General features: G+C 44.6%; 1 protein-coding gene across 5 annotated transcripts in view; it reads right to left on the bottom strand.

The window, feature by feature from the left end:
* The window catches only part of KDM5C (lysine demethylase 5C), a 35,779-nt gene that overhangs the window by 17,615 nt on the left and 5,693 nt on the right, over window positions 1-12,471 (bottom strand). For 4 of the 5 annotated variants that reach the window (XM_029929452.1, XM_029929453.1, XM_029929451.1 and 1 more), the window contains exons 3-12: window positions 11,275-11,397; window positions 10,798-10,968; window positions 10,130-10,264; window positions 9,319-9,442; window positions 9,028-9,209; window positions 7,825-7,983; window positions 5,945-6,064; window positions 5,677-5,835; window positions 4,885-5,066; window positions 4,629-4,791 (exon numbers count right to left, since the gene is read on the bottom strand). In XM_029929452.1, the coding sequence (XP_029785312.1) occupies window positions 4,629-4,791; window positions 4,885-5,066; window positions 5,677-5,835; window positions 5,945-6,064; window positions 7,825-7,983; window positions 9,028-9,209; window positions 9,319-9,442; window positions 10,130-10,264; window positions 10,798-10,968; window positions 11,275-11,397 (1,518 nt within the window). The remainder of the gene's footprint in view (window positions 1-4,628; window positions 4,792-4,884; window positions 5,067-5,676; window positions 5,836-5,944; window positions 6,065-7,824; window positions 7,984-9,027; window positions 9,210-9,318; window positions 9,443-10,129; window positions 10,265-10,797; window positions 10,969-11,274; window positions 11,398-12,471) is intronic. The other variant, XM_029929449.1, reaches the window with a different exon arrangement.

A 12,471-nucleotide genomic window follows, 5' to 3' on the forward strand; every position in this document is an offset into this window, starting at 1 on the left:
TGAAATCTGTCAACTGTCAATGTAGGGTGATGGAGCTGAGCCATTTAGTTTGGGAAACTCTAGGTCTTTTTCTTCAGGCCACTCAGATTCTCCTGAGAACACCTTTTTTCCTTCTGCCTGAAGGAAAAAGACCTGGCTGCCAGTTCTAAGAGCCCAGTGGAGGAAGACTGGGAACCTCAGCCTCCATCATTCATACAATGATAAATCCTACTATTTTCACTTTACCTCCATTCTCAACTGTACCTAGAAGACCTTAGTCCAGAGATCTTTTAACTTCTTCAAAAGTAAATCTCCAGGGGCACCTGGGTGGATCAGTCGGTTGAGTGTCCGGCTTCAGCTCAGGTCATGATCTCACGGTTTGTGGGTTCAAGCCCCGTGTCAGGCTCTGTGCTGACAGCTAGCTCAGCGCCTGGAGCCTGCTTCGGATTTTGTGTCTCCCTCTCTCTCTGACCCTCCCCTGCTAATACTGTCTCTCCCTCTCTCTCAAAAATAAATAAACATAAAAAAAAAGTAAATCTCCAGTCTTCTGCTTTAGTGAGGGAGGGTCACATTTCCAGCTGCCCAGAGTGGCAGGGGATCTCACAGCTTCTTATAGACGTGAAGCAATCCCTATTTTCACCCCATTCATCTTTCCTCCCAGAATGTCTGGTGCCACTGACTACTGAACCTTTGGGGGGATTCTGAGCTATGTATCAGGTTGGTTTGTTCTGAGATGTTTCTAAACTGGCTTAAGTTTCAGTTTTCTTATCCGTTTTCTAGTTTCAAGAATTTTGATTTCTTTTCCCCATTTTAATAATTTTTTACCTTAAGAAAAAAGCACGTTGTGCCATTTTAGTGGAGTTTCAGCAAGGAATGGAAGCAGCCATGTGTTAGTTTGCCATCTTTAGGAGAACTCTCACAAAGTTTTTTGAGATGAATATTAAGATGAATATTCAATGCTGATGAACACACAGTAAAATAGATAAAATGCTGGTAATGGGACCAGTAACTAAAACTAAATCTGTATATATGTGTGCGTGTGTGTGTGTATAATTGCTAATATATATCAAAAACCTAAAATGTTTACACCCTTCAAAACAATCTGCTAGGATTCTAGATTAATGTAGAGAATTAACATCCTCATGACATTGAATCTTCCCGTTCATGAATACATTTATCCAGGTCATGCATCAGCTCCCACCTCTAATACATTTTCTTTTCAGAGATGCAACAGCATTTCTTGCATAAATTATTGCACCAGCTCCCATTACCAAGCACTAGAATTATCTTCCAAAAATGCAAATCTGACCAGCAATGTCCCTTCTGAGAACCCCTTATTGAAACCCCATGTCCATATGATTGAAGCAATGGCTCTGACAAGCAAACTCTTACTCTTCCTTCAAGGATCACCCCTTCTACAAATGCTTTCCTGACTCCCTCTTCCTAATGACACAGTTTGTTGTTCTTCTGAAGCACCTCTAACGTTTATTCCACTTGTTTACTCACCTCTGTTCTCCACTCAACTGCACAGACCTGAAAATAGGGACTGGTGTGTTTGTCTTCAAGGTGCTGGCCAGAGGCCTTGTATACACAGGGAGTTCTAGTAGTAATATCTGCTGAAAGACCTAGACCCAGCCTTAATTTACAGATGTAAAAACTGAGTCCCTGAGAAGCTTTAAGTAGCAGAGCCAGAAATAGATCTTAATGCTCCTGACTCTTCATCTCAACCTGCACCCTCACTTTGGCAATGTCAGTTTACCATTTCCTATGTAGTTATTCTAAAAAGCTCTCCTCACATTCTGCAGCTGCTAAAAATGACCCAAATATCCATCAAGTGGTAAATGGATAAACAAAATGTGGTACATCAATACAATGGAATATTATTCTACATAAACAGGAATGAAGTTCTGACATGCTACAACATGGATGAACCTCGAAAACATTATGCTAAGTGAAAGAAGCCTGATGCAAAAGACCACATGTTATTCCATTTATAAGAACTGCCTAAAAAAGGCAAATCTCTAGCAACAGAAGGCAGATTAGTGGTTGCCTGGGACTAGGGGTTGGAATGGAAAGTGACTGCAAAAGGGCAAGAGGGATCTTTTTGTGGTGATAAGTGTTCTAAAACTGGATTGTGCTGATGGCAGCACAACTGTGTAAATTCACTGAATTATGCACACTTATAATGGGTGAATTTTAAGGTATGTAAATTATACTGCAACAAAAAAATTTTGTTTAAAAAGACGGTTATAAGCAGTTCAGAATAAGGAAGCAACAATCATTCTAGCCCAGCACTGTCCAACAGAAATATAATGCCAGCCACATATGTACTTTTAAATTTCCTAGCAGTCACATTAAAAAACTAAAATGAAACAAGTCAAATTAACTTCAGTGTAATCTATTTAATAAATCCACAATATTGACATTTCAATGTATAAGTGGTATACAAAAATATCAGTGAGATATTTTCATACTAAGTCTTGACATCCAACATGTGTTTTATACTTTCAGCACATTTCAGATGGGACTAGCCATGTTTCAAGTGCTTAGCAGCCACACGTGGCTAGTGGCTACCAGACTGGACAGTGCTGTTCTAGATCATTAAACTCAAAAAGAGATTATAAAACCCATACACTGATTGTTATATCAAAATTTACATAGAAAAATAATAGATGGGAAACATAAAATGTGGAGGAAATAAGGACGATCAGTATATTTCCATTTTCTGGAAAGGGCACAAGTTTCTTTTATAATGAAAATAATACTTACACTATATAGCTATAAAAAGAAATGGCCTTCTTACGCCAAAGGGGAAGAGGGGAGGGAGTGGGCTAAAGATAGCTCCTAGGGGAGCTTCAGCTGGCTAAACTGCAGCCTGCCAGCATGAGAATATGAAAATCAGATGTCTTGGATTGAGGGGTTAACTGCCAAATCCAAAAAGCCTGGAGATGCTGGGAACCACCTATAGGAGGGGCAGGGTAGGGGTGGGGGTAGGGTGAAGCAGCAGCTGGCCAGAGAAGCTGGTGTGCCATGAGCAGGACAAATGCTGTGGAGCTGGAAGCAAAGAGCACAGATTTAAAAATCTATAATATGTTTTTTTAAAAAGATAAAAATTAACAGTTACATATACACACGAGTGCACACTCGTGTGTATCTTAGTTGTCTAAATCTTCAAGGAGAATCCTCTTCCACTTATAATTTTCCTGCACATTGCCTTATAGGCAAGGACTAATGCTGTGCTATGGGTGACAAAGAAAGCAGTGTGAGGTCAGACCCAATGTCTACTTATGAAGAGCTGAACTGGAAGGGCCCTTAATCATCTCCACCTCTCGAGTCCAGTAATTCTTAAACGGGGTGAGGCAGTAAGAGAAAAAGATACCTGCCATCACCCCCCACCCGCCCGCTCAAGTGGAAGAAGGTTGCCTGATACATTTCCAATAATTCCCTAGATCCTTCAAGGCTTGGTTAAGTATCACTGAAGTAGCTAATAAAAAAATACTACAGGGTATGTAGTATATCAAAACAAGGTGGAAGGCAAGAAAAAATGTGGCTGAGAACCACTGGTCTACTCCAAAGCCCTACTGTACAGGTTTTCAGTGATCTCAAGGAGACATTAATTCAATATGTACTGACTGCTTACCACATCTCATGGATTAGACCAAGTGGCAGGGCAGCCAAAGTGTTGGTAGGGGGGCACAGGGAGTTAAGGGAGTGGGGAGGAAGAGCAGCGCGGAATAATACTCAAAGCACAGGTGGATGATATACTGATTATTGATCCTACAGGACTGATCAGGCTGTTTTAAGATCCACACCAGGAAACTGGCCGATGTGAATGCTAGAAAGTCCCTTATAGCAAGCCAGATTATTTATATACCCAGCAATACATTTTACAGAGTGGGAGAGAAGTCCACAGAGGAGGATGATAGGTTCAGTCTAGGACTCTGGGTCCAATTTTATTTTAAATGTTGACATTGGCAGTTTTTTTTAGAGGTTACTTCCCTTCCAGCTTTACTGATATAGCTGACGTATAATATTGTAGAAGTTTAATGTGTACACGTGTTGACCTGATATATTTATATATTGCAAAATAACTACTACCACAGAGCTTTTGACCTGCTAAATAAGTAAAAACAAAACAAAACAAAAAAAACCTTCCCACTGCTCCCAGAAGGGCTACTATATGGAACATGTCAGAGATTGCTAATTGCTCCCCAATATTCATTCTCACCCTCTTTCACAACAGTATGAATTTTTAACTGGTACATGACCATCCAGAGTAAGAACCACATTTTCCAGTTTTCCTTGCAACTAGATGTGGCCATGTGTCTAAGGTGTGACTAACAGGAGATGAATAGAAATGACATGTCTTGCTCTGTCCTTCTGCCACTCCCCTCTCCCAGCGGCTGTCAGACAGACGTGAAAAGAAGCCATCCTGAGGTGTTGCCCTCAAACACATGACCCAGAGCACTCTCCATCACATTGTGTATCTAACCATTACTATGTGGAGTCTCTACCAGAGTTGTCAAATAAAGACAGAAGAGGAATGAGAAAGAGCCAGGGGTAGATTCTGGAAGACGACCACCACCACAAAGGACAAAGGACATCACTACATTATTCCTACCCCTTGTCCTTTTTTCCTGAACACTCACCGGCACACCATGGGACATGAGAGTGTTGGGATTCATGAGGGTGACAAGCTGGTGCAGGAGGTCAGGCTGGCTATCAAAGAGCTCAGGTGTCAGCTTCTTCATCACCTCTTCCAAATGTTCTGCTGCAAGTGAGGGTACTCCATACCAGGTCTTCGGCTCACCCCTGGACATGTGGAATGGGAACATACAGAGTGGTCACACACATGGTCCTGAGGGAGCTACCCTACCTCCCCAGTTTCTCAGGGCCCCCGCTCACCAATGGAGGTAGTTAATGGAGTAACTCCAGTGATCCTCAATATGCCAACAAAAGGCTGAAAAGACCATGCCCACATAGAGCCAGGGCACCTTCATGCCAGAAATATCTGCATTGATGTGGCACAGTACGGACTGCTCCAACACTGGCATCACATTCAGGTTCCAACCACTGGTAGCATACTCCTGTCAGGTTAGGTATTTGTGGATAGGGGATGAGGGTTATACTAAGGAGCTGAGATCTTCAGCCCAGGGAACCTCAATTTTGAAGTCATAGACCTTTTTGACACATCTAAGAAATATTATAGACGTTCTCTATCTCCCCTCCACTCCCCACCAAATGCATGCACACAAAATTTCAATTCACTTCGATTTTAGCCAGTTTTACAGATATACTCACCCATCAAAATACCTGCAAGTTAAAAGCCCCTGCTTTGGACCAAAACACCCCTTCTTTTGAGGGATGCTTGGGCCCTCATTTTTTCCTGCATATACAGTCTCAGTCCCTGAACACTTCTTATTAATGAGCCAGGCACCCTGCCAAGTATTTCATTCACCTTCTCATTTAATTCTTATTACTAATTTATAAGGCAGATACTATCCCCATTCTACAAACTAGCCAATCTTGTGGCTAGAGATTCCATGCCAGACACTAGGCTGTGTTCTTTACATGAACCATCTTATCTAAATCTCACAGCAACCCTGTGAAGCAGGCATAATGATCCCCACCCAACAGATACTAAGTGACCTGCCACAGCTCACACAGCTGACATATAACCATGAATCATTCACTCACCTCCTCCTCAGGGGTTAGGTGCCGCTTACTGTCACTAACAGGGAAACCGCTGCCAAATTCTTTAGAATGGATGTCAGCCCCATACTCCACAGTCACATCTTCCTCAATGCTGTTTACCAACCGCCAGAACTCCTTCTCCACGAGTTCTGTGGGCACCATCTGGGGAATAGTGGTAGCAGATGACCGTGGCCCCAGTAACCCAGGAGAGCTAAGACCACCAACACCTACGACCCTAGCTCTGACACTACCCCAGCCCTCCATAACCTACGTGCACAGGCATGTTGAAGTAATCGGCTTTAAAGGAGTCAGCCATCTCGCCAAAGCTCTGCAGAGTGTATTCCCGGGTAGCTTGCTCAAAGCCAAAGGCTTCAGGGGGGCGCTTACACTCCTGAAACCCAAAGGAGAACATGTCACCAAGGAAGAGGGCACAGGGGTGAAGAATTCTCAAAAGTGGAGCTGGAATATGGGGTAGGAGCAGGGAACAAGAACAGCCCGAAGTCTGCACTCAAGACCCACGAGGCAGGCCTCACTTTATAGTTCCACCTTTTTCTCCTAGCAACTCAGCTTAGTCTTTTCATTCCCTACATGCACTGCCACCATGCTTTTGCTCTTCTCTTCCTTTAGGACCTTACTACCTAAACCATGAAGTCAGACTTAATATGCTATCCTATGTTCTTCTGCCATTTTTAACTCTTGAGCTAAAATAGGAGTTTAAACAGGGTGCATAAGGAAGCTTTTTTAATGTCCAGCCTGGAACTAGAAGCCTGAGAAAATGGCACTGACTATTCTAGTAGCTCAGAGGATGGAAAACAAAGGCACCAGCTTCTACACTGTCAAACCCTACACTATTCTTGTTCTTTAGACTGTCTCAGAAGACAGGATGTTGAGTCTACCTCACTTTGTACCTATGATCATGGTTTTAGATGAGAGCTATTATGTATCCCAGCATTAAACTCACTCATGTTTGAAATATCAATGTCAGTCTGGTCCACTGGCCCACAACCACTTATAGAGAGCCAAGCAGAGCTGACAGCCTTCATTGTCTATGATACTACTGGTGTCCAAACTCCTCCCCAAAGGAATCTCCACCACTACACCAAGGCCATTATGCACTGCCCTGGTCTCTTTCCTCAGCTGTGTGTGCACATGCACACCTAGTCTCTATGACTACAGCTGAGTCCCTAAGACAAGAGACCATCCACATCTGCTCTCCAGAAACCCACAGAGAAATGTAGAGGAGTGCCCAGAATTTGAATTAAGGTAGGAAGCTCATGAAACAGACCTGGCAGACATAGCAGACCTCTCAACCCTCACTGCTGCTTCAAACCTCACACCTCTCCTTACTGCCCCTCTTAAACTAGGTACATTTGCTCCAAATACTCTTGCTCCAGCATGTCTCCCATTCCCAGGTTTAGAAAGCCTGCCCATTTCTTCTAGTTAGAGCCTATATCACTGCAAACCAATCAAATTACCAAAACAAAAGGAAAACTAAGTATTATATGATGGCCCCCTCAAAAGAAAAAATAAATCATACCCACGAATAAATTTAATATAGAAAAATGATTATAAAGTAGCAAATGAAAATATACAGCAAGAGCTCAAACTCGTTAAAAGATAGTTATATATATGCAACAAAAAGATGAGAAGAAAATATACCAGACTATTAACAATGGTTGTCTCTAGGTGGTGAGTGATAGGTAATTTGTCTATTTTCCAAGCTTTCTAAAAAAAAACAAAGAATAAAAAGCCTGGAAATCAAAAGAACAACTTTCTCTTCATATTCCTGTTCTCCAAATCTCATTCTTGACACCTTCCTTAATTACTACCCTTAGTCATCTTCCTCTCCTCTGAATTTCTAACAACTTCAGAGTTTCTAACACGTAATTTAGCATTTGACTATGTCGGCATACCGTATGTCCAAATCATGACTCTCACTGCCCCAGGTGGTCTAGGAGCTCCCAGAGGACGTAAGCAAAGGCTAAGTCTCCTACTCTTCTTTCTCCTAAAACTCTGCCCAGCCTAGCCCCACCCTAGAACCCCAAATATTAAACTGTGGTTGAACTAGGAGGCGGTTCTCAATAAGGCCAAATGAAGGAAGGCATGAATACCCTATGAGACAGACATGAACTGGGGCTGGGAAGGCCTTACCGCCATGACACACTTTGGGCACCGCCAGACACCCTTGGGAATCTCAGGCAGAGGAGGCAGCAGGCAGAAGATGTGGTAGTTGTCATCACAGCCATCACACAGCAGAAGCTTGTCATCCTCATCCCCTCGGGAACACATCCGGCAAACATAGGACTCGATCTGCCAGGGAAAGGAAGCAACAGTTCATCAATCTAAGCCCTGTCCAGCCTTCAAACTGCCCTCCAGACAGTACCATAGTCCACAGAACTCTCCATTAGAAACCTACCGTGCTTGCTGACAAGATTATTCAAGCCCTGTGACAGGCTAGTCATGCTAGTTCTGGAGTAAAACTGTATACACATACCAACTCCCCAAGTAAACTGGAAGAGCTGTGAGAGCGGACTCTTTATCATTCAGTAGTGAATCTCCCATTTTTATTCATTCAATAAACACTGAGCACTTATGTGTTTAACACTGTGCTGGACTCTGAAGTACAGCAATGACTAAAACATGGCATCTGCCTTCTAAAGGTATACAGTACTCCAAAGACACATGTTCATAAAAATTAAAGGGCAATGGGGCAATTGCCAGTATCAGCCCATAAAGGGTACTATGAGAGCCTAGAGAAGCCCTCAAATCAGCTGGAGATAAAGAGGGACAGCCTTGAGGAAGGATTTCACTGAAAAGGGGACACTTGACAATGACATTTGAAACTGACCGAAACCTAACGGCAAACTGAAGTCTGGCAATGGGGCAGAGCACAGGGAAAAACTCTTCCAGGCAGAAGAAACAGCATGTGCAAAGGGATGGGGGAAAGAAAGAGCATGGCATGTCTCGGGGGAAAAAACAAACATACCTACAAGTAGTTCAGTGTGGCTATAGCAGAGGAGTGAGGTGGACAGTGCTGGGGAATGAGGCTAGAGGTCAGCAGGGACTGGATCATGCATGGTAATGAGGAGCTTAGCCTTTATCCTGAAGCAATGGAGAGGGAGTCTCCTTCTTTGAACCCTTCCAGCACTTCATGTTGATAGCACTTGATCACCCTTTCTTGTTCTCTGTTCCATGTGAGCTGGCCTTGTTTCCCCAATTAAGTGAGCTACCTGAAGGCAGGGCCCACCAGGCCCACTTTTCTGCTTAACGCAACCTGGTCCAGAGCCATGCTGGGAAAATGCTCGTTGAAGGGATGAGAAGCAGAGCATTAAGAAGTCAGGGCTGGATCCTTACAAACTGGGCATTGCTGTGGTTCCTCCGCAGTCTCATGGTCATCTTGGTGCAGGGCTCTGGGCTGTGACTCAGCTCCTCCTTGCTCTCCAGGAAGGTCTTAGGTGAGGTTGACTCCACCTTCATATCCCCGCCTGACTCCTCCTTCACCACTACGGTGGGGGGACACTCAGGCCCTTCCTTATCTGGGAGAGGGAAGAGTGGCTCTAAAGTACAAGTCTAAAACAGGGCCCCGCCTCCTCTCCCCAGGTGAGGCCACCATCCTTTACACTGCCCCAGCCTGTCAGGCCTCACCTTTCTTCCGCAGAGTCTTATCCTTGGCCATGAGGCCCAGGCCCATCATCTTGGGGCCTGCCCCATAGATCTGTAGCTTCTTCAGTTCTGGATTCTTTTCAATGTCTTCTTCCGTGGGTTCCGGCTGGGAGGAAAAAAAAGGAAATGAATCAAGCCTGCTATCTGAGGCAGACTGCTCTATCCTAAAAGAACAATAGCTTGGACTATATTATCACTTGAGCTCATGCCAGGGGCTAAGGCAGAGGCAGGTCTGGGAAAGAATTCAGAGCTGCTTTCTGGAGACTAGGGTTAAGTGAGCTCCACCTTCAGCCCTCTCTTGAAAAGAAATTAAGATGGAATTTCAGTTTTCCCAACTGTAAAAGAAAAATATTAACTCCTACCTTACAAGGAGGCTTATGAAGAGTTTTGGGGATAACCTATGTAAAGAAATCTAATACGATCTGCTAAGTGACATGCTTCAGTGAGCCCAGGGACAATGTCTATCTTACTCTCTGTTGTATCCCCAGTGCCTAAAAGACTGTTTGGCACATAAGCTTCTGCCCAAAGCTAGGATACAGGTATAAGGGAAAAGAAGAGTTCTACCCCTAAAAACAGAATGAGTCAGGAAAGAACAAGACAGGCAAGAAGGGCAAACACAGAAAAGATATCATATGAGCAGATCAAGACCCAACTCAGAATATGGAGTGGAAAACACTACTGCTCAAAACTCAGAGAACGGAGTGAAGAAAAGTGGAACAGGGAACAGAACTCTAGTCAGAGGGATAGAGAGGACTCCCACCCCAAAGCTCTGAGTTAGAAGTGAAGTACTCACATCAGGCTGCAGTCTCTTGGCCCGCCGGCCATAGCTATTGAACTTGGAAGGCTGCACAGACTGTCGAAGGGGGATACTGTGGGGTTTGTATTCCTTGTCCTTTTCCTCATTATCAAATGGACGTGTGTTACACTGCTGGGGACATGTAAGGAATAAAGGTGAGGGTACGGAGCCCCAGCCCCCAACAATGACTTCCTCTACCCTTACCCGATACAACAAATAAAGCTGTGGCTGCACCCACTTGACCCACACCATAAGGCCCTGCTCAACTGGTCATTATCAATGACACTAGCACACAGTTTGAGAATTCTTCTCTTGCCTTTGCTTAGGTCATTCCTCCTTCAAACCACCTCCTCACAACCATCTCCCTAACTAAATCAGACGCCATCTCTTCCCAGACCTCTCCAGCCTAAAATATCTCTCCCTCCTTGGAATTCCTGTATCAGTTAAAACCTTTTTATATATTGGATAGTAGGCTAGCCCTGGGGGCAACCCCAGGACCTCTGATCCTAGGCAGCATGAGAAGAGAATAAGCACCACTAGAAAAGGGTAGAGTCTAGCTCCCAGGTCTCTAGTTCCCTGAACCAGTTCCATTAGGAGCAAGTGTGGGAAATCTGCATCTGGTGTGGGGGGGAAAGCCTTCTTCCACCCCAGCCTGGCATCCTTACCACCAGGTTGGCTCCAGACTGGTACATCTCATAAGGGTAAACGATGCGTTCATAGTGGGAGCGTAGCAGGGAGCCAATGTTTTTGCCTGGTGGGTAGTTGAGGCGCTGGGCCACCCGGGCCCACCGACGGTCTTTGCAGATGGCTTCGTAGCCACCTTCCTCCACCACGATCTGCAGGGATAAGCAGGAAGAGATGTGGATGTGCTGTGTGTATGTACATGAGGGAGTAGGCCTGTAGAAAGGGCGATGAGGACAAGTCCAGCCCCTCACTTCAAAGGGGACTATCCCTCCTCCTACCACCACCACTCAGAGTCAAATTGCAGTAGGAGATGCCAAGAAGTTCTGACGACAGGTCATGTGCTACCAGGCGGTGCCCCTCCACTGCAGCCTAGAGATCTAATATCCAAACCAAGGGAGCCCCCTGAGTACCAAGAATATTAAGGAGTGGGGAAGGATTTGAGAAAAACCTTCTCTTACTTTGCTGAGGCTGTAAAGGTCCAAGATCCGCCGTTCTACATTAGGAATTTTTAAGGAGGAGCCCTGGATTTCCCAGAATTTGGCAATCTGGTCCAAATAGTTCAGCTTCACTCTTGTCTGGGCCTGGAGAAGAAATTGATCAAAGAGGATGCCCTCCTCCTCCACCTAAGCCCTGTCTTCTGACCTAATCTTTGGAGAGAAAAAAGTGTACAGAGCAGCCTACCATCCAGGGTCTCTCCCAGTGAAATGGATCCCAAACTTTAGCCAGTGCTTAGCCCACCTCTCTCTCATCTCTGCCACCTTCTAGTCAGGATAAGCCCAAGGTCTCAAAACAGAGAGCTTTAGATCACAACAGCTCTTTCAATCTCTTCAACAGGGCTGTGTGAATATCACCATCCCTGTTACAGAGAGCCTCTGTTTCCTTAAGTCACAGAGCAGGTACCAAGAGATCTGAATGTCAAATAACTTAAATTTTAGCTTGTTCCCTGCTACTGATTTGCTTGTATAGCCTTCTATTCTCTGGACCTCTATTTTCTAATTATAAAGGTGAACTAAAATAACTGCCCAGTCCACTTACTCCAGAAGGGTGCACTTATGAAACAGTGAAGGCTCTCTGGAAACTCCAGAACTGTATTTAAGTTCTAGGTATGTTTCAGATCGAAGGCTCCAAAAGAGCACATTTACCTCTTCTTATGCACCACAAAACTTGTCCCATGGTGGCCGAAGGCTGAGAGTGCATGCTGGAGACCGAACGGCCTGAAGAACTAAGAGATAGTGTACCAAAGCAGCACTGGCACCTGGCCAACACAGGGCCCAATGTGGGCCAACGATGCTAGGAACAAGCATCCTTGCTTGCTTCATTGAAATCTCAATGACAAAAGAAATGCTCCCCAAGGCTCTACATCTAGAACCACCTTGCCCTGGTCAGAGGGCCTGATGCTCAGGAGAACCAGGTAAGTCATCGCCTTGCTCAGATCCCATCAGAGGAACAGAAACAGTTCTATTTCATAGATGGGGAAAACTAAGGTCTGTTTGTGGAAAGAAACAACCTATGGCTATTTAGCTGTGGAAATCTAGAAGAGGCCAGCAATTCTACTCCCTCCATCTTAGCTTTCCAATCTTGGCCTCTTCCCTGCTCCTCCCCATCAATAGCCAGAACAGTGTCTCCAGAAAACCTGCCTTTATCCCATGCTAGGT

Source organism: Suricata suricatta, chromosome X, assembly GCF_006229205.1.
Source record: "Suricata suricatta isolate VVHF042 chromosome X, meerkat_22Aug2017_6uvM2_HiC, whole genome shotgun sequence".
NCBI classification, from domain to species: Eukaryota; Metazoa; Chordata; class Mammalia; order Carnivora; family Herpestidae; genus Suricata; species Suricata suricatta.